This window comes from Ambystoma mexicanum, chromosome 1q (assembly GCF_040938575.1).
Source record: "Ambystoma mexicanum isolate Mex_15411 chromosome 1q, UKY_AmexF1_1, whole genome shotgun sequence".
Lineage (NCBI taxonomy): Eukaryota > Metazoa > Chordata > Amphibia > Caudata > Ambystomatidae > Ambystoma > Ambystoma mexicanum.
Genome location: NC_090922.1, coordinates 523,994,552 through 524,014,002, shown reverse-complemented (window position 1 = coordinate 524,014,002; position 19,451 = coordinate 523,994,552). Strand labels below are relative to the sequence as shown.

General features: G+C 45.6%; 1 protein-coding gene across 5 annotated transcripts in view; it reads left to right on the top strand.

Moving 5' to 3' along the window:
- GRIK5 (glutamate ionotropic receptor kainate type subunit 5) overlaps positions 1-19,451 on the top strand; it is a 1,788,232-nt gene that overhangs the window by 1,482,577 nt on the left and 286,204 nt on the right. For all 5 annotated transcript variants that reach the window (XM_069640936.1, XM_069640937.1, XM_069640938.1 and 2 more), the window contains one exon: positions 1,091-1,256. In XM_069640936.1, the coding sequence (XP_069497037.1) occupies positions 1,091-1,256 (166 nt within the window). The remainder of the gene's footprint in view (positions 1-1,090; positions 1,257-19,451) is intronic.

The window sequence follows — 19,451 nt, the reverse complement described above, 5'->3', positions numbered from 1 at the left end:
CTTAATCATAATAGGAAGGGCGGGCGCCTGTGTGAGGAGCAGACACTAGGGGAGAAAGGCTTGTCTACGCCTGGATTAGCGGCGGCCCAATGGTGTGGCGATCTTTAGGGAGCCCTCTCCTCGCCTGCAGTGATGAGCACAGCCAATTCATATTGGGAAATAGATGAGTAGGGAGCGGGAGTCTCAGCCACTAGGACTCCATGCTGCTTCTCAGAGATGTGGCTCCGGGGGCCTGCGCGTTGGCTATCGACCGTCCTCGCGCAGCGTCGTCGCTCGCAGCTGAGGCTGCTGCTCGTTAGGGCTGAGCGCGTGCTGCGAGAGGAGCCTGCGCGTGCCACAATAGACAATCAATAGGGTTGTTTGTAGCTGCTCCCTCTCGACCTGACTCTCCCGTCCCAAGCTGTTTATCTCAATCCATCTCTCTGTCACTTTTTCCACATTTCTGCGATCTATTTTGCAGTTTTTCGTCACCCTGGCCTCATTCTGGGTTCTTCTGTTTCTCTAGTCTAGAGCCTGCTCTCTTTGCTCTAAATCTCTGAATGTTTTTCTCTCTGATTTTCTCAAATTGACATTGATCGCTTACACCCTCCGGACCTTATGAAACTTAAATTCGACATATTTTATTTCCTTGCTCTGCTTCTCTTGAAACATTTCCCTTAATTTAGCTTCTCATTTGGTGCTCCCCTGTTTATGACCTTTCAATTCCTTCCTTCCTTCCTTCCTTCCTTCCTTCCTTCCTTCCTTCCTTCCTTCCTTCCTTCCTTCCTTCCTTCCTTCCTTCCTTCCTTCCTTCCTTCCTTCCTTCCTTCCTTCCTTCCTTCCTTCCTTCCTTCCTTCCTTCCTTCCTTCCTTCCTTCCTTCCTTCCTTCCTTCCTTCCTTCCTTCCTTCCTTCCTTCCTTCCTTCCTTCCTTCCTTCCTTCCTTCCTTCCTTCCTTCCTTCCTTCCTTCCTTCCTTCCTTCCTTCCTTCCTTCCTTCCTTCCTTCCTTCCTTCCTTCCTTCCTTCCTTCCTCCCTCCCTCCCTCCCCTTCCCTCCCTTTCCTTTCTTCCTGTCTGACACCTGTCTTTTTCCTTCCTCCTTCCCTCTCCAGATTCCACATGTGAAGGTGGGCCCGGAAGAAACACCCAAACTCCAGTACCTGCGCTTTGCTTCTGTCAGTTTGTACCCCAGCAACGAAGACATCAGCCTGGCCGTGTCGCGGATCCTCAAGTCCTTCAACAACCCCTCCGTCAGCTTGATCTGTGCGAAGGCGGAGTGTAAGTTCCCCACTGATCTTGTTCGCTGCTGTGTAACTGGCACATGACAGCCTGAATGCTCTGAACCTGTCTGTGTATTGTAAGCGAGAGTGCTCTGTGCCTGGGTCTGGGAGAGACTTACAAGCAACTCGCAACTTTATTAATCCCCCCACCCTCCTGATGGCTTCAGAACATAGAGGCGCCCCAGACTAGAAGGGATTGCATCCACTGTACAACCCGGGAGTCGAGTCAGTGTTTCACATTTTGGGGTACTTGACTAAGTACACGCGTGCAGAAGAGCGGTTACCCACCATTTGGCAATACCAGAAAGGAGGGTAAGTGTAGTGAGACAAAAGGCTGACAAACTACCACAACAGCGAAGCAAAAGCACAAAGGCAAACAACCGACAAGAGTGCAAGGCCTTGGCTGCATAAGCACAGTTTTTTCAGAGCAAGAAGTACTAAAACATGGCTATTTACAGGAGCCCAGGGCCCTCCTCCAAAAGAGAGAGGGGGGACCAGTGTGGAAGGGGCAATCAAGACGTGCTATGGTGCAAGCATGATAAGGTATGCAGCTGCCACCACGTGTCTGGTCCTCCGTGAATGCAGAGGCACTGTTTTTACACATGGAGACACTTTGGGGGTTATTTTCTAGGCCCTGGTGTGCAAACGTAAGGCGTAAAAGCAAGGTGTTAACCACGAATTCATTACTTTTACAATGCAGGCATTTGGAGGCAGAGTAAGGGTACGAAACAATTCAACATTTTCTCCCAATAGTCCTCTCCCACCTTTGATGCCTCATGCTTTAACGCCAACGTGAAATGTTCAAGCGGTGGAAAACCAGTGTATTCGTATGTAATCCACCCTCTTTTTAGCACCTGCTAAAAGCATGCAGATTCTCAGGAGTCCAATGCAAACACTGTCTTCCATGCTTTATTGACCCGCACCATTTACGTGTACAAGCAAGACGCAACGGCGATCTCACCTGTGTTTACACTTTGCTTAAGTAGTCTGTTTCGCAAATGTTTATATTTTCATTGCGGGACTCAACATCAGCTAAGTGCAAACACTGTCTTCCATGCTTTATTGACCCGCACCATTTACGTGTACAAGCAAGACGCAACGGCGATCTCACCTGTGTTTACACTTTGCTTAAGTAGTCTGTTTCGCAAATGTTTATATTTTCATTGCGGGACTCAACATCAGCTAAGTGCAAACACTGTCTTCCATGCTTTATTGACCCGCACCATTTACGTGTACAAGCAAGACGCAACGGCGATCTCACCTGTGTTTACACTTTGCTTAAGTAGTCTGTTTCGCAAATGTTTATATTTTCATTGCGGGACTCAACATCAGCTAAGTGCAAACACTGTCTTCCATGCTTTATTGACCCGCACCATTTACGTGTACAAGCAAGACGCAACGGCGATCTCACCTGTGTTTACACTTTGCTTAAGTAGTCTGTTTCGCAAATGTTTATATTTTCATTGCGGGACTCAACATCAGCTAAGTGCAAACACTGTCTTCCATGCTTTATTGACCCGCACCATTTACGTGTACAAGCAAGACGCAACGGCGATCTCACCTGTGTTTACACTTTGCTTAAGTAGTCTGTTTCGCAAATGTTTATATTTTCATTGCGGGACTCAACATCAGCTAAGTGCAAACACTGTCTTCCATGCTTTATTGACCCGCACCATTTACGTGTACAAGCAAGACGCAACGGCGATCTCACCTGTGTTTACACTTTGCTTAAGTAGTCTGTTTCGCAAATGTTTATATTTTCATTGCGGGACTCAACATCAGCTAAGTGCAAACACTGTCTTCCATGCTTTATTGACCCGCACCATTTACGTGTACAAGCAAGACGCAACGGTGATCTCACCTGTGTTTACACTTTGCTTAAGTAGTCTGTTTCGCAAATGTTTATATTTTCATTGCGGGACTCAACATCAGCTAAGTGCAAACACTGTCTTCCATGCTTTATTGACCCGCACCATTTACGTGTACAAGCAAGACGCAACGGCGATCTCACCTGTGTTTACACTTTGCTTAAGTAGTCTGTTTCGCAAATGTTTATATTTTCATTGCGGGACTCAACATCAGCTAAGTGCAAACACTGTCTTCCATGCTTTATTGACCCGCACCATTTACGTGTACAAGCAAGACGCAACGGCGATCTCACCTGTGTTTACACTTTGCTTAAGTAGTCTGTTTCGCAAATGTTTATATTTTCATTGCGGGACTCAACATCAGCTAAGTGCAAACACTGTCTTCCATGCTTTATTGACCCGCACCATTTACGTGTACAAGCAAGACGCAATGGCGATCTCACCTGTGTTTACACTTTGCTTAAGTAGTCTGTTTCGCAAATGTTTATATTTTCATTGCGGGACTCAACATCAGCTAAGTGCAAACACTGTCTTCCATGCTTTATTGACCCGCACCATTTACGTGTACAAGCAAGACGCAACGGCGATCTCACCTGTGTTTACACTTTGCTTAAGTAGTCTGTTTCGCAAATGTTTATATTTTCATTGCGGGACTCAACATCAGCTAAGTGCAAACACTGTCTTCCATGCTTTATTGACCCGCACCATTTACGTGTACAAGCAAGACGCAACGGCGATCTCACCTGTGTTTACACTTTGCTTAAGTAGCCTGTTTCGCAAATGTTTATATTTTCATTGCGGGACTCAACATCAGCTAAGTGCAAACACTGTCTTCCATGCTTTATTGACCCGCACCATTTACGTGTACAAGCAAGACGCAACGGCGATCTCACCTGTGTTTACACTTTGCTTAAGTAGTCTGTTTCGCAAATGTTTATATTTTCATTGCGGGACTCAACATCAGCTAAGTGCAAACACTGACTTCCATGCTTTATTGACCCGCACCATTTACGTGTACAAGCAAGACGCAACGGCGATCTCACCTGTGTTTACACTTTGCTTAAGTAGTCTGTTTCGCAAATGTTTATATTTTCATTGCGGGACTCAACATCAGCTAAGTGCAAACACTGTCTTCCATGCTTTATTGACCCGCACCATTTACGTGTACAAGCAAGACGCAACGGCGATCTCACCTGTGTTTACACTTTGCTTAAGTAGTCTGTTTCGCAAATGTTTATATTTTCATTGCGGGACTCAACATCAGCTAAGTGCAAACACTGTTGGTCTCCTCCATGCAATTATGACTTTTTGCAAAATGACCACCTTTGAGCTTGGCTTTATACACTCGGACCCATAGGTGCTAGTTATTTCATTCCCAGACACACCACTGCTCTATGCCCTTCTGTGAGCCACTGACACAAGCGCAAACCGAGTGCACCTTCACACAGAACAGGAAACACTGCGTTACTGAAAGCCCAAGGCTGGTAAACAGGGGTGGACTGGGAACCAAAAGAGGCCCTGTAAGTCATTTTCAAAATGGCCCCGAAACCATCATGCTTTGTCCTTCGTAACGTCCTTTTCCCATGCCAAACAAACTTAGAGGCCTTGATAACGAACAAATTGGTCGAAAACGTGTCGGATATACCTATGGACTATTACAAGACTTCAACACAATACTATTGCACAAACTAATGTTTGGACTATTTTTAAGATTTCTAAGATTGAGCAAATGCACTGTGAATTTCGGATCAATCAATGAGAATACTAGCTCCAAGCGCGGAGGCAGTCTCATAACAATTTCAATTACAATTTCTATCCAAAGGCAGCCCACGACAAACAGACCTTGTGGGCGTGAGGTCTGTTGATGGCACAAAGTGGCGGGCAATCGTAAATGTTGCTTTAAAGGTATTGCCTTTCCTGGGTGCCCCTCGTTTGTTTTTCCCATTGGGATTAGAGTGGGAGCTTGCTCATTTCCGGGTGTCTCTTGGTATGCACTAGAAGATAAGGCCCTTGGCTAGGTCTGATTTTGATGTGCTAATTTCAACTGTCGCATCTCTCTACAGTATTCAGAATGGAAATGCAGCTTCGGGAATTCAAGATGCTCTCTGGACCGTCTCATCACAGGCGTAGCCAGGATTGTCTAACAAGTGGGGACTGAAGCTAATGTACATGGGCCCACCTCAGTGACGTTAACATCTGGAGATACCCACATAGAACTGATGAGTGTGCATTTACAGATTTTGGCAGGCCTTGTCCGCTCACACCCTACTCTGTCTATGCCTCTGCGTCTCATCGAGACACCTAATAGTCATGTCGGCTTATTCCTCTCACACTGAGAGATCTGTGACCTCATGTATCAGGCTTATGATATGATATGATATGATATGATATGGCATTTGTAACGCGCCTATACACAAGTGTTTCAAGGCGCGACGAGGCAGGGAGGGGGGAACAGGAGGAGGACAGACAACGATCCTACTAGGCCAGGTGTCATTCAGACCGCGCAAGTGCAGGGGGAAGGGAAAAGTGCAGTACAAGGTAAGTAGAATAGAAATAAATAGATAAATAAATAAATAAATAGGGCCAGCTGGTGGCAAGTGCAAGGTAAGTGCAGACAAGTGCTGGGAAGGGGGGGCTGTAGGGATACAGAGAACAGTCCCGCAGTGCAGGGGTTGCCAGGGAGGCAGTGCAAGTGGAGAGTGGCTGGGCCCAGGACCGAGGTCGGTGAGAGTGGCCAAGTTTCAGATTCAGTGCAGAATTCTGTGAAGAATTAGCAGGGGAGAGGGAGAGAGAAAGCAGAAGCAAAGAGGAAGGTTTTGAGGTGCTTCCGGAACCGGAGATGGTTCTCCTCAAGTTTCAGGGAGGCAGGAAGGCTGTTCCAGAGGGAGGCTCCTGCCGCGGAGAGAGATCTACCCCCAGCTCATTGCTTCGAGAAGCGGCTGACCCTGAGGGAGTTGGAGACGGATGAGCGAAGGGCTCGGGAAGGAAGATATTTAGGAAGAGAGAGTTGCAGGTATTTAGGCCCCAGGCCCCAGAAGGCCTTGTGGACAATGCAGAGGGTTTTGAACTTAATCCTCGCAGCCACTGGGAGCCAGTGTAGAGATTTCAGTCCTGGAGAGATACGGTCCCTGGGCTTGAGGCCAAGGACAAGTCTCGCAGTTCTGTTCTGGATGAGTTGCAGAGGGCGGAGAGTGGAGGCAGGCAGATTAAGATAGAGACTGTTACAGTAGTCCAGCTTCGAGAGAACCAGGGCTCGGGAGACAGTGAGCTTCTGGGGGAAGGAGAGGCTTCTGCAGAAAGGCTTGGTAAGCAATTGGCTCCAAGTAGAAAGATTGTTTAAGGTCTCCAAGGAATAGGAGGACATGCCAATAGGCCGGGAGATGGACCACAAAGCCACTTGGGTTAGCCCTGGGATCCAAACTTTGCTACAGCAAATACACTGCCATTCTTGCTCTTCAGCCAGGCGGAGAGGCAAGTTCCCCAATGATAACACTATGCAAGCCTCTTTCGCCTCAGCAAGGTGTAGCGCAATCGTGCCTGATCCACTCTGCAGGTGATATCCCACAGTGAGAGGCGGTGCCTAGAATTCTGCTGGGTACCCATCAACTAGGGCTTGCACATTCCTTTCCTTATCAAAGGGAGTATGACTGCATCCCTCAGCCCACCGAAACCTTTTCTGAGCTCTTGGACTTCACAGAGAATAGATTGTTGATTATTGAGGGGTAAAAGAAAGTCAATTCTAAAAGTATTTTTTTCCCAAAATTCCAAAATCTTTCTTCATACTGTCCAATTTCAGTGTTTTAATATTATCAGTTAATTGGGAGATAGCCGGCGAAAATACGATATGGCGCCCTGGTGCCATCACCAGAGTGCACAACACTCGACACAGAGTCTAAGGTTTTCAACAAGAAGCTTGTATAAAAACGAATTTCAGTATCTTCACTTTTTCTTTTTTTTTTTTAAGTATGCCATAGTGTTCAGAGTATTGCTTTACATATGGCTGTATACGGCTGTACACAAACCTGGTGCCTAGATGTGGTCCTGTCCATTGCAGCTTGCATTGTGTGGTTGCAGCAGATTGCAGGCATATGCAGATATCCATCATCACACAGTGATATAAGGTTTGGGAAAGACAGATGGGCCCAGGCTACAATTTGACATAAAAAATGGGGTGAAACGATGGAAGTGTTATTGGGTCAAAAGGGGTGGATGTGTTCCCCTGCATCACCGAAGGGGATCATTCTGTCAGTGTCTGATTGTAATGTTCCTTCTGTGCAGAACATTCTGGAAAGTATACGAAAGGTAGACACCTGCACAATTGCACAATATCCCCACCAAATATCAGATAGCATTTTCTCAGTAGGTAGGAATCTCCTGCTGTCAAGGCAAACTGGCTGGCCTTGACCCTGATCTTAAGTGTCTGTCTCATGGTCAGATGCAATTGTTTGATCTTGACGGTTGCTGTGTACCTTAGATAAAAGAACTGTACCGGGAGCCTTTTTTGAGAGTAGCAAAGACTTGCTGGTAGTCTGGTGCTCAACTGATCTCTCTGGATTGTGACTGTATGGTAGCTTTGGTACTACTAAGGTATGCGGTGCCAATGAGCAACTGTATAATATAAATTCACTTTCCTAAGGCAAGTGGGCATTTTTAGGAAAAATATATGGGCACTGATAAAGAATACAATATACATCTGTATCCGGTCCATGTAATTGTGTTCTTGAAAGGTGACTATGTTGCTTAATAGCTACTGGTGTGTCCATATACTGTCACAGAAGGAAGTATGTATATATGCCCATATATGGATGTAGTGATCCCGTTGCACACGGCTGAATGGCTCCGCTGGGTAGAAAGCACTAACACCGCTTTTTAAAGACTTAACACTCACGCAAGATCCAATCTAATTTAATAAAGCTTGCAGAATTAATAAAAGAAAAGCCTAAAGGTTTCCGCTAGGAGCTAGAATGCATTACGCTGGTTCTCTGAGCTAGTCTCCGTCTTCCAGCCACACTCTTTCCAAGGAAGACCTAGCGCTAGCATCCGAGGGGTTTGGTTTAGTCCTCCTGACTTCTCATTGATTTAGCAAGCGGGCAGAATAATACACATTCTTTCATATCTACATCCGTCTAGGAGCCAGTCAAAATGGCTTGACATTCTGTCAGTTGCTTTTGTTTCTCCACCCTGAACAGCCAACAGAATCCCATGGGTATTTTCCTACAGTAGCTTCCTGCATTAGTGAGATACCATTAGCGTCTCTAAAGCACAAGACATCTGGACTCAGAATGGTAGAAAGCATCCGTATTTGCCCATAAGAGATGAAGGAACAGGAAAATCCGAGGAGGATAACTCAGCGGCAACGTGCTCGCCTTGAAAACAAGACAATACAAAGCAACACAAGTTTGATCCCCGGATCCGTGCTTAGAAACCTCCAGGTATTAAGCATGTGATAAATACCTAACTAAGAGACATAGGGCCTCATTATAAGGCTGACGCTTCCGGTACAGCACCGGCCCCCTTCATTCCGGGAGCGCCGATTACAAGCTTCCCATCGCGGGACCCGGATCGCACGCCTGGTAAAACCAGGCGTGCTTTCCGGGTCCCGCGAGGGGAAGAGGGAGGCAATAACGGTCCAGATGTAATCTGCCCGTTATTACCTCCCTCCCCATTCCCATTGAGCCCTGTGGGGGCTCAAGTGGGTATGGGGATGGGTTCCTGCAAGGAGGATTTACCGGGTCCTCCTATCTCGGAGTAACCTGGTAAGTCCCCATTGCAGGAACCCAGTAATGGAGCCCGGAACGGAGGCAGCTAATAGCTCCATGGCTACCTCCATTCTCGTAATGAGGCCCATATTCCTGTAACATCGCCTCAATGCCCCCCAGGCTGTGTGAGTGCTTTAAAAATGCCAATAAAAAAATAAAACACAGCTGCTGTTGGCTTGAATTTAAGATCCGAAAATTAGCCAGGGTATTGTTACATGTTATCTTGGTTTTTGGCGAACGCAGGAACCCCAAGGGAAGAGATACATCAAACATAGCTTCTTGAGACAGTAGATGCCTCTTAAAGCAGCATGCACCAAAACCAGCCAGATTACAGCTTTCAAAAGCAAAAAGATAGATGGGGCCTCTTGCGGTTACTGGCATATCAAGATCCCGCCCTTAGCAGGGACCTCCTGTTGAAGACCACCGCAGAGGGCTGGATCCATGCAGACAAAGACACAACCTGTATGCCTGATAACCAGGGCACAAGTCAAGGGTACACACCAGCGGACGGAGTCCAGCCACTTTTTTCAGAGGTTGTACGCTGTGCACCTGGTTATTTTAGACGCCATGTGCAAAATTAGCAAAAATGTTCTCTCTTGAGTTTACGCCGTCCTCAGGAGTGTGGCCACTAGGTTTATGTTTATGTTTATGTTTGTGTTTATTATTTGATAATGCGCACAAAACCCAGGGGTAGCCGGGCGCAGCAGGTACAAGGTTACTTAAGCTTAGGTTACATACATACGGAGGATCAGTACAGTGCATACATGTCAATACAGGCAGTTGAAATGAGAGCTAACACGTTACAATGTTAAGAGTACATGTATACAGAGAGGTAGAAGGGTAGAGGCAAAGTAGTATTTGAACCGCATTTCAGGAGTATCACGACAGTTAGGTACAGCGAAAATTAGTTGTCGTTGGACCAGAGCCAGTCTTTTACCTTACTTCTCAAGCTGGAATAGGATAGGTTTGCTCTCAATGCAGTGGGCAATGCATTCCAAGCCTGGGCAGCTCTAACAGGGAAGCTTACTCCGCCCGCTTTGGATCATCTAAATCTAGGGGTTTCTAGCAGGAAGTGGTTAGTAGCTCTGGTGTGGTGACTGGACGATTTTCTGGTCAGTCTGGCCGAGATGTAGGGGGGTGCTGTGTTGTTGAGCCCTTTGTGGGTGAGAGATAATGTCTTGAGAAGGACTCTGTCGCCGATTTTTAGCCAGTGGTGGTCGTTCCTGATGTTGGAAATGTGTGCTCTACGGGGTATGTCGAGGGCTGCTCTGAGAGCGTTATTTTGAAGGATTTGCATTTTATGTATGATGGCTTTATTAGCTCCTGCATAGAGGGCAATACGATAGTCCAGCTTCGTCATTACTAATGCGTTAGCTAGCGTGATGCAGTTAGTTTTGGAAAGGTAAGGTCTACAGGTCCTGATTAATTTACAGGTGTACGCTGTAGAGGATGCCAAGGTATTAACTTGTTTTTTGAGGGATAGAGTGACATCAAGGTAAAAGCCTAGTGTTTTTACCTCAGTTGCCACGTTGATTGTGTTACCATCTATGTTGAAATTGCGATAATTGGCACTACGTTTTTTTAGGGTGGAGTCGGAGCCCAGGTTCACAGGCAAGGCACTTCACCGATGCACCACAAGTAGAGGCTGAAACGTCACATTTCAGGACTGCATGCTCCAGTTAAACATTGCTATTGAATCTTGAAGTTTAAAACATGAACACCTTTTAACACTTTCAAAACACTATTAGAAGAACAGCAATTGCTGTGGTTATGCAAACCCGTTTAAATGACATTGAATATTTCACCTTGGTGTGCTAATTTCTGGTGACGTCACACACGATTGCATAGGTTAATGAGACCCCCACTTTTTTTTGTTAGGACTTGACCCCGGCTGATAACCAAAGTATCCTGCAAGAAGCACACCCAGTATACCTGGCGGTCGCTTACACGCCCCGTGTGCTGGGTACCCTTCCTCTGCTGGAAGCGGCCTGTCCAGTAGAGCTGTTTACCTTTTATAAGCAGAGGCAGTGTGCGCATGCGCATCTGTCATAAACTGAGTGTGCGCGTGTCTCTTGCACGAGCAGGGAGGGCTTAGCTAGCGAGAAGGTGCCCACTGAAAAGGTGTTCAACCCAATGATTTCACTTATAAAAAGGAAACGCGGAAATGTCCGACAGGGACGTCATTTCACCAAAATGCCAGGGGTAGCGGAAGTGAGCACACATGACCTTTGACCCTCTGATGACATCACAGGAAGTTATGTCACTTGATCCCACCTTGAAGTGATATCACGAGAAGCGATGGAACACGACCTTTCACCCCTTGACACAAGAGGAAGTGGCATCACATAGTATTGTACACTATGAAAAATATGGTTACGATATCCCTACATTGTGATGTACATTTCATACAAGAATGGATCACCATATGTATCGTTAAGATCAGTGTGTATAGGCCCATATTAACAAATTACTGTGAATGCAAGCAGACGTCCATGACCAAATGATAATGATGTGTTATTATATAGCACTTACGCTTAAGCACTTTATATAGAAAAAATATACATCCAATATCACCAAACCTGTATTGGTACTCATTTATTGACCTCAGAAGGATGAAAGGCTGAGTTGAGGTTTTTAAGAACAGACTAACTCGGTGACTCACCCCCTGAAGTGTGCCTGAAATAAACCTTTAATGAGTCTAGCAATTATTGTATAGAATTACAGGAAGACACATTTTTTGGGATTCCTATTCTTTCTTATTTAGGGTCAGTGCTGAAAGTGTTAGACTTGTGGCCCTCATGTTCTTTTTTTCTTCTTTTTTTTTTAAGAGGCCTGAAAATGAAAGCAAGCCACTCCAAAAGTAAAGAGCCACATGGTGCTGGCCACAGCCCAGGAGCTTGCATTACAAAACAAAACAAGAAAAAAAGTCACTTTTCAAAAATGTATTTTTTATAGAGGACGCAAGGGAGACCACAGGGGTAGCAAGGGAGACCTCAGAGGTCGCAGTTGCGACCTCTGGAGACCCCTAAATGACATCCCCGATGTCCGATCCGATCTCTCTGGCACGGCTGTGTGCAGATTGGTAGGATCTTGTTGCACACGACAAAAAAAATAAAAAAAATAAGTGGGCCTTCTCTGACGGCGCCGAACAATGCGCTTTGGCTTCAATTAAAAGCTGCCAGAAACAGCTTTCCGTTTAACCCACAGGCCAGGACCCAGTGGGTTTCTTTTTCTCCAATCTAACAGCAGCCACGCCGATCTTGCGTGCAGTAACGGCGAGAGTTTGTCTTTCTTAATAACTCTGTCTCGAAGCTCTGTCTGTAAACTGTGAATCCGGTCTTGGCCAATCATTAATTGTACATTGTATATTGTATTTCCTTAAAAGCGGGCCGAGTGGTGACGGCAGAGCGAACACTGGATGCCAGAGACAAAATGTCATTGGCTCGTTCCAAGCAGGAGCGGATGAAGGCCCCAGATGGCCGGGATGATGTCGGAATGTGTATGGCAGCCACGCTTCTCCAGTCCGCCATCCTTCTGCCAGACATGGGAACAGTAGATGATTATCTTCCTAGCGCGTAGCAAAATTAATATCGCACTCTCGCAGGTCGTGGTTTACACATATTCTCTCCAAGCCCTGCACTGGAGCCAGGCAATTGGGTCTCATTACAAGTTTGGTGGTAAATCGACCGATTTACTGCCAGAATCTGTGCTGGAAATTGACAAAATGTACGGGGGAAACTACCCCACCCTTTTCAGGACGGTGGACAGATTGTCAGTGTTGTGGGTGAGACTGCGGAGCATTGCTGAATTTCGATTTATGTGCATGTCCTGAATAAAGGATGCTGGCTGCTTTGCATAAAAACAAAGTGCATTTTGGGAACGTAGGACTGGCCACAATGTATTAAACATGTCTCTGCTAGCAATTCAAACGTTCATTCCTTCTGAGCATGCAATGCACACTTGTTATGGTGCTCATTTCCCCTGTCAGAATAGTCACCCCAACAGTAAAATGTATGCAAAGCATAAAACATATATACTGCTTTGGACGGTTGCATTGTTGCCGTTTGGGCTGTTGAGTAAATGACAACTTTCAGATACAGTCTGTAAAGTCCTTGGGATTTGGGCCAGGTGGCTACATGCAACAGCACTCAAGCAACATGATGATTGTTTTTATGTGGGCATACTGGCATAGATCTGCACAGCCCTTACTGGGGCATATCTTTTTCACTGGCATTATTGGCAAAGTCAACATAATGAGTTTTATTTTGTGGGGATACTGGCTGACACTGGTGAAGCTAGTATGGAAATGTTTTCTTACAATGGCATAGTATTTTTAATGGCATTTTGGGCAAAGCAAACATGATGAGTATTCTTAGGTGTACTTACACATACATTGGTGCAGCCAGAAGAGACGCATTTTGTTACACTATTCTGAATGGCATTATGGGAAAAGCAAATATAATTCTGTTTTAACATGGGGATGCTGGCATATATTGGCCCGGGCAACCTGCATTTTTTTTTTACATTGGCAAATTACAGGCATGATTTGTGGGCAAAGGCATCATGATAATGCACTGGCACATGCTCCTGGCATCTATTGGATTTTTCATGTGTTCTCCTACAAAACCAAGTGATCTGCACTATTTGAACCCATTATTTTAAATGCCTGGTCACTGCCGCACATCCATGGAAAATGTTACAGTCCTCCAAGTGGAAAATTCACCGGCCACCAATGAGAGTGGCGAGTACGCTGGATAGCTTGCCAAACTGAGCCCCCCATATATCAGCTAAATATTTGGACTAACATTTCCCCCTGCCCCTATCAGTACATAGAACAGCTGTGGTTGATTTCCTCAGCCAACCCGGTGCATTAGCTCTGCCATGGTTTAGATCCGTGTAGCAGATGGTAAATGATCGGACCCTGTGGTGTTACCTGCAGAGCCCGGTAATGCCAGGCCCGAATACTAAACAGGACCTGTGTGATGCTCATGACAAGTGGACCATGGGCTACATGCTGTCCGACTGCCAATGTAGATAGTATGTTATTGGAATGTTTACATATAAAAGACACCTTGCAATCTGAGTGTTATTTAGACCACATTGAGCCATTTGCTGCAATGATGGAAGAATGACATTGACGACACTTCGAGCATGGCTAGACATGCATTGGGGATTTACACAATTTGTTGCTATTTTACCGAGTTTACCATCGCCTGGCAAAAGTATGGCTTAGGTCACTTTTTTGGCCTTGTGGTGTAAGATTATCCCAGTACTCTCTCTTCCTTTGTTGCACTGGTGTTCACAGAGCCGTGCCTTTTGCGGTTGACAACTTTCTGCCTATTAGACTAAGAAAAGTAGCAACCTGAATGACCGCGTAGGGTCTCCTGACCGTGTTTCCTGTACCACCCATAAAAGACTAGACATGAAACAATGCCCTCAGAAGACTGCACACATGGAAAGGAGGACGCGGCTGAAGGGTGCGAAGTGGCCATGGAGAGTGCGTAATCTGAGACACAAGCTGGGGTTCACGCGGCAGCATGGGCGAGCGACCGGGAGACAGGATAAGGGAGTACTGGTGAAAAAAAGAAAGGGTTCAGCGGCAGGGGGATCGCAAGGGAGAGTAATGGAATGGGCCGGTGACAAGGAGGGGGGGCATGGTAAGGGCGGTGAGGGGATGGAGCCCCCCAATAAGAAGAGACAGAGCAGAAATGGAAGAGCTAGGGTAGCAATGTCTGTTTAGTCCCTCTGGAGGTCGCTCTCAAATAAGGAGTGTTGTAATAAAAGCAGCCTCTTTTCAGAGCAATCTCTATCGGGCGACCAATGTACTTAAAACCATTATGGAAGAGGCAAGTTGTAGACTATTTTAAGTATGACTTTATTGTTTTTAATAACATTAAATAGTAAGGCATTTTTGTTTGGTGTGTTATAAAATGTGTGATTGGTTGTGTGTGATGATGTTCGGCCTGATGGATTTTATCCATAAAAACATGGTTTTGAAATTAAAATTGAGACCCTGGCGGAGTGTCGAGTGATTGTAAGGTGGCTGAATTGCCCCGAGTGCTTGCATTTACCTCACCTCTCTGACCATAAACTGATGAATGGGCACTGACATACTGAACTGATCCAATTTGATGGGTAGGAGGCACTCCGGTAGATATTGCTGATAGCCTGGTTTAGCAGTGAAAACACCCCAATCTATTCTGGGGTAACAATAAGCTGTTGACTTTCAACAGTGAGTCAAGGAAGGAAAAAAGCGTTTCCCATCTCACTGCTGGGCAGTGGCTGTGGGATGAGGTCACCTTCCTCCTGCCTCTGTGCTTCCCTACAGACTTACAAGACAAGTCATTTACTGACCGGTCATAATATAGCAACAACCATCAGGTGTTAACAGCCCAGGGCCCAAGTTACAGTGCAAGGGCCTTAACGATGGGTCCCAGCACCGTTACCACTGGATCCGCCCCCTGGGTGGGGAGAAGATGGCGGGCAGGAAAGCAGCCTTCAGGGTGGACAGAACGCAGGCTGGGATTGTGGGATCCAGCCTGCGATCCGAACAACCTGATTGGTTTACTCTCCCGGGCCCGGGTGCTAATAGTGTTTCATTGGTCTGTACTTCCATGATACCTTTTCAGTGGTTTTATTTTGTCTTGTGTCCACACTTCATAAGTAGGTGGCAACTGTGTGCAGAGCAGCATGAGAGCATCCAAATTACTGGTCAAAAATGGGCAAAGAGCTGTACCTTTCAATGGAGTAATCAGAAACAATATTAGGCAGTTTTCTCATACCAACATTCTTCTGCACATCTGTCATGATGTGATTGGCTTAGATATGGTCTACCAGCTCAGCCAACCTCCCCTAAATGGCAGAGCAGCAGGGGCAAATCAATTCCGGCTTTTAATGGGTTTACCAGGTCCTTGGCTGGCCTCTCTACATCCACCGCTGCTGCAGGCATCTCGCCCAGTGGAGCCATCCTCTCAGGGTTGGCAGTTTCTCAGATTTGGCATGCAAGCATGGCTCCACGTAATCTTACTGTGAACCGAACCCCCAAGTCTTTTAAATGTTTCCTCCTTTACTAAATGTCCTTGAAAAAGGACAGCTCTCAGAGAGTTCCCCAGTGCGAAACAAATGGGGAACCCAGAAGGTCGTTTGGTTGGAAATTGTGCTCACGGTTGCCTCCAAGGACTCTGCATGCAAGAAGCACTTTTGACAAGGTTGAGCTCACCCTAAAATCGAACCCCCCAATCTGGGTTCCAGCTTATTGCTCGTATGTTGGCCAAAGTCTCTTCTGCATGACCACTCTTACATCCTTACTCCTCCATGGCCATCGGTCTGTCTTCAGGAGCAGCCAGAAGCATGGAAACTGCTCTCCTGAACATCCATGATGATCTGCTCTCCAACCTTGATTCTAATCTCCCCTCTGTCCTCATCTTACTCGATCTGTCTTCTGCCTTTGACACGGTCAACCATGCCATCCTGCTCAATCATCTCTGTGATAACCTGGGTATCACCGATCAGGCCCCGGCCTGGCTGACCTCATTCCTCTCTGATTGACACTCCCAGGTCCAACTTGAGTCCTTCTTTTCCTCTATCTCACTCTCTACCTGCTATGCGTATGACACTCAGCTCGTTTTCAGGCTCCCCTCTGCCACCTCTTCTCCTTCTCTCATCTCTGACTGTCTGTCTGTTTTCCAGGAGTGGTGTGCCGCTAACAATCGCTGCCTTAATGCCAGTAAGACAGAGACAGTAAGACAGAGATTCTCCTCATCAGCATACCTGCACCCTCCTTTCCTATCATTCTCTGGCTGGCCTCCCTTGTCCCTATTCCTGCTTCCACCTGTGAGGCTAAGAACCTCGGGGTCATCTTCTACTCCACACTCTACTTTTCTCCTCACATCTATGACATCTCTAAGAAGTCAAACTCTTTGTGTCGGAAGTGGCAGTTTGTGAGTTTCCTGTTTCTGTTATGCCAGTAAAGATATGGTGCAGCTTGACACGAGACGTTGCTACGTTGATACATTCTTTTCTCTAGCCTCACTGAGGAAAGCTGGTTTGTGAGGAGTTGCAGCTGCGGTATATCCCTTGTATGCTGTGTATGTGGAGAGAGGACCAAGAGACTGAGAGCCGCAGAGAGCCGCAGAAAGTACTCTTATCCATGCGGCGGCAGCGGGAGGAAGTGTCCCGAAGCAGTGAGCAGCGAGCGTTGTTGTGTACTCGTGGGCAAGGTATTTCTGTGGCCCTTTGGTCTCTGGTTTTGAGTGATTTATTTATTTATATTTATTTATATTGGAAAGAAGCGACTCATTTTACACCCCAGTGTGTCCATTGTCATATTGTTATTTGAGAAAGGCTCAAACACGTGAAAGTGCAAGTTATCCACTTCTGTAAAGTAACCAAGCCTTGCTTTATTCTCAGAGACAGTGGGGAAGCCATCTTTGATTCCCTTTGATCTGGGATTAGATATTTTGGCTTGTGTAAATGATTACAAACGGCAAGTTGAACAAATCTGGCTAAGTGCTCGGCTAAGTGCTTGGGTTGGGCCGGGGATTCTTATTCTGCAGTCAGGCCCCTTGGTGTGCATCTGGGTGATTGTAGTATATTACTCTACTCGCCCTTATACTTTGTGTAAGAGAAGAGTGGAAAGAGAAGAGAGGAGGGAAAAAGAGAGAAACCTTTATTTACTCCGGTATGAAGACCTACAACTTGATAAGTGCTCCCGTGGGTATAGATCCCCGTGCTCCTGAATTAGAGGGTTGTAGCTCCAGGTCATCTGTCACACAAAGAGTTAATAGATCGATTTTTGAATCTCCGCCTTGGAATGAAAATATGGCATCTTACTTTGGAAAGCAAAGTATTTTTCTGATGGATGGCCAAAAACCATTGTGTTCGGGTTTCCCGCAATTATCTGTGTCAGCATTAAGACAAGTGGAGGCATCTACCCCAAAAGGGCCTCCATCCATTCATAAGCCACCATCAATAAGTAAGGACATCTTGAGGGCTGTGTTCATAAAAAACACAATTTTTAACTATTTTCCATGGGAACTGTGCCATATAAAGAACGATGCCAGTGAGGTAAATATTTAAAGGAGCCATAACTCACTCAAATCGCCATCACGGGCTGTGAACCGTGATGAGGGAAGAATAGATTTCCCAGAAGACTTGATTAACTCTGATATTCTTCTGAATCTGGACTCATCTTTTGAGTTGAATGCCACTTCTGCACTTCTGGAGGTATCGAGAGTAGTCATGAAGTCATGAAGTCTGAAGTTCAACTAAACTCTGGACATCTGTTGGAAATGATAAAGGGTCGAGAAATCTATGATTCCTCCTTGGTAGCCATAAAATCGGCTATAAATGACTTTGTCAAAGAAATACGTATTGAATTGAGGTAACAAGCTTTAACTCAATCGTTGACATTTGACCTGATATTGTCAAAATGGGAAGAGATGAGAGGTGATATGACCAAGTTCAATCAGCTTTTGGTAGATGTTGAAACCTTTAAAGATAATGGCTACAAATGTTCTAAATGTATCCAGCGAAGCTTGAATACCCAGGAATTGGATGATACGCCACTATTCACCTCTATGATGGAGGAATTTATCTGCCTAGCTCAATTGGCTGAATTAGAAGAGGCTCTAAACCACAAGCTGGTGAGATGAACACGGGAAAAGAGTTCTCTGGAGTAACATCGACTCCAGAAGTATGAAAAAGTCAAAAGAAATCCAATGGAAGAAAATGTGGAAGGCAACTGCAAGGTACTGTCATATCAATTAACTCTCAAGAAACTACAGGTGAACCAGTAATGGATGTACATTTACCAAAGAAGATCAGGAATAAATCAAGACTTTCAACTCACTTCATTCATAATTTGAAACTGAAACAGGCTGTTTTGGTAGTGAAAGAGAAGAAAAAGCAAAGAAACGCGGTTGGGGTGGAAGAGACATGTATGGAGGGAGCGTCTCTGGTCTCTCCTCCTTTCAAATCGTCTGATAAGAAAAGCAAAGCAATAATGTTAACCGTGGGGATTGAAACTGATCCGATCAAGCCCCCATTAAAGATTACTCCAATTTTCTTATCAAAATTGAAGCCATCCCTAAGAATGGCACCTATATTTTTAAAAAGTAAGGAGGTGACTAAGAACACAGTGCCATGTAAAAATAGGAGGGCATGTGGGTCTGCCCAACCAAAAATAGGCCCTGTGGCAAGAAAAAAAAGATAAAGTGAAGTCCTTATCGGCCTCTCAGCTTTTGAATGGAGAGAAAAGGAATATGGAGAGAAATCTTTGTGAGGAGGTCGTCCTTTTGAACGTTCAGAGGCTTTGAGTGTAAATAAGAAGGAAAATCAGAGGGATAACTATGGGCAATTACTGTCCTTATATTTGTCCCCTCCTAATTTTACATCGAAAGAAAAAGTTTCTCTGAATCGCTGAGCGGTTTTGGTGGAAATAAGGGAAATCCCTAGTCTAAAATTCTTTACATCAACAGATATTGAGGTTGTTGGCTTTCCTTGTTTGCCCAATATGAACATTGCCAAGCTTACACTTAAATCTAAGCTTGGGTGGTGGTCTCTTCT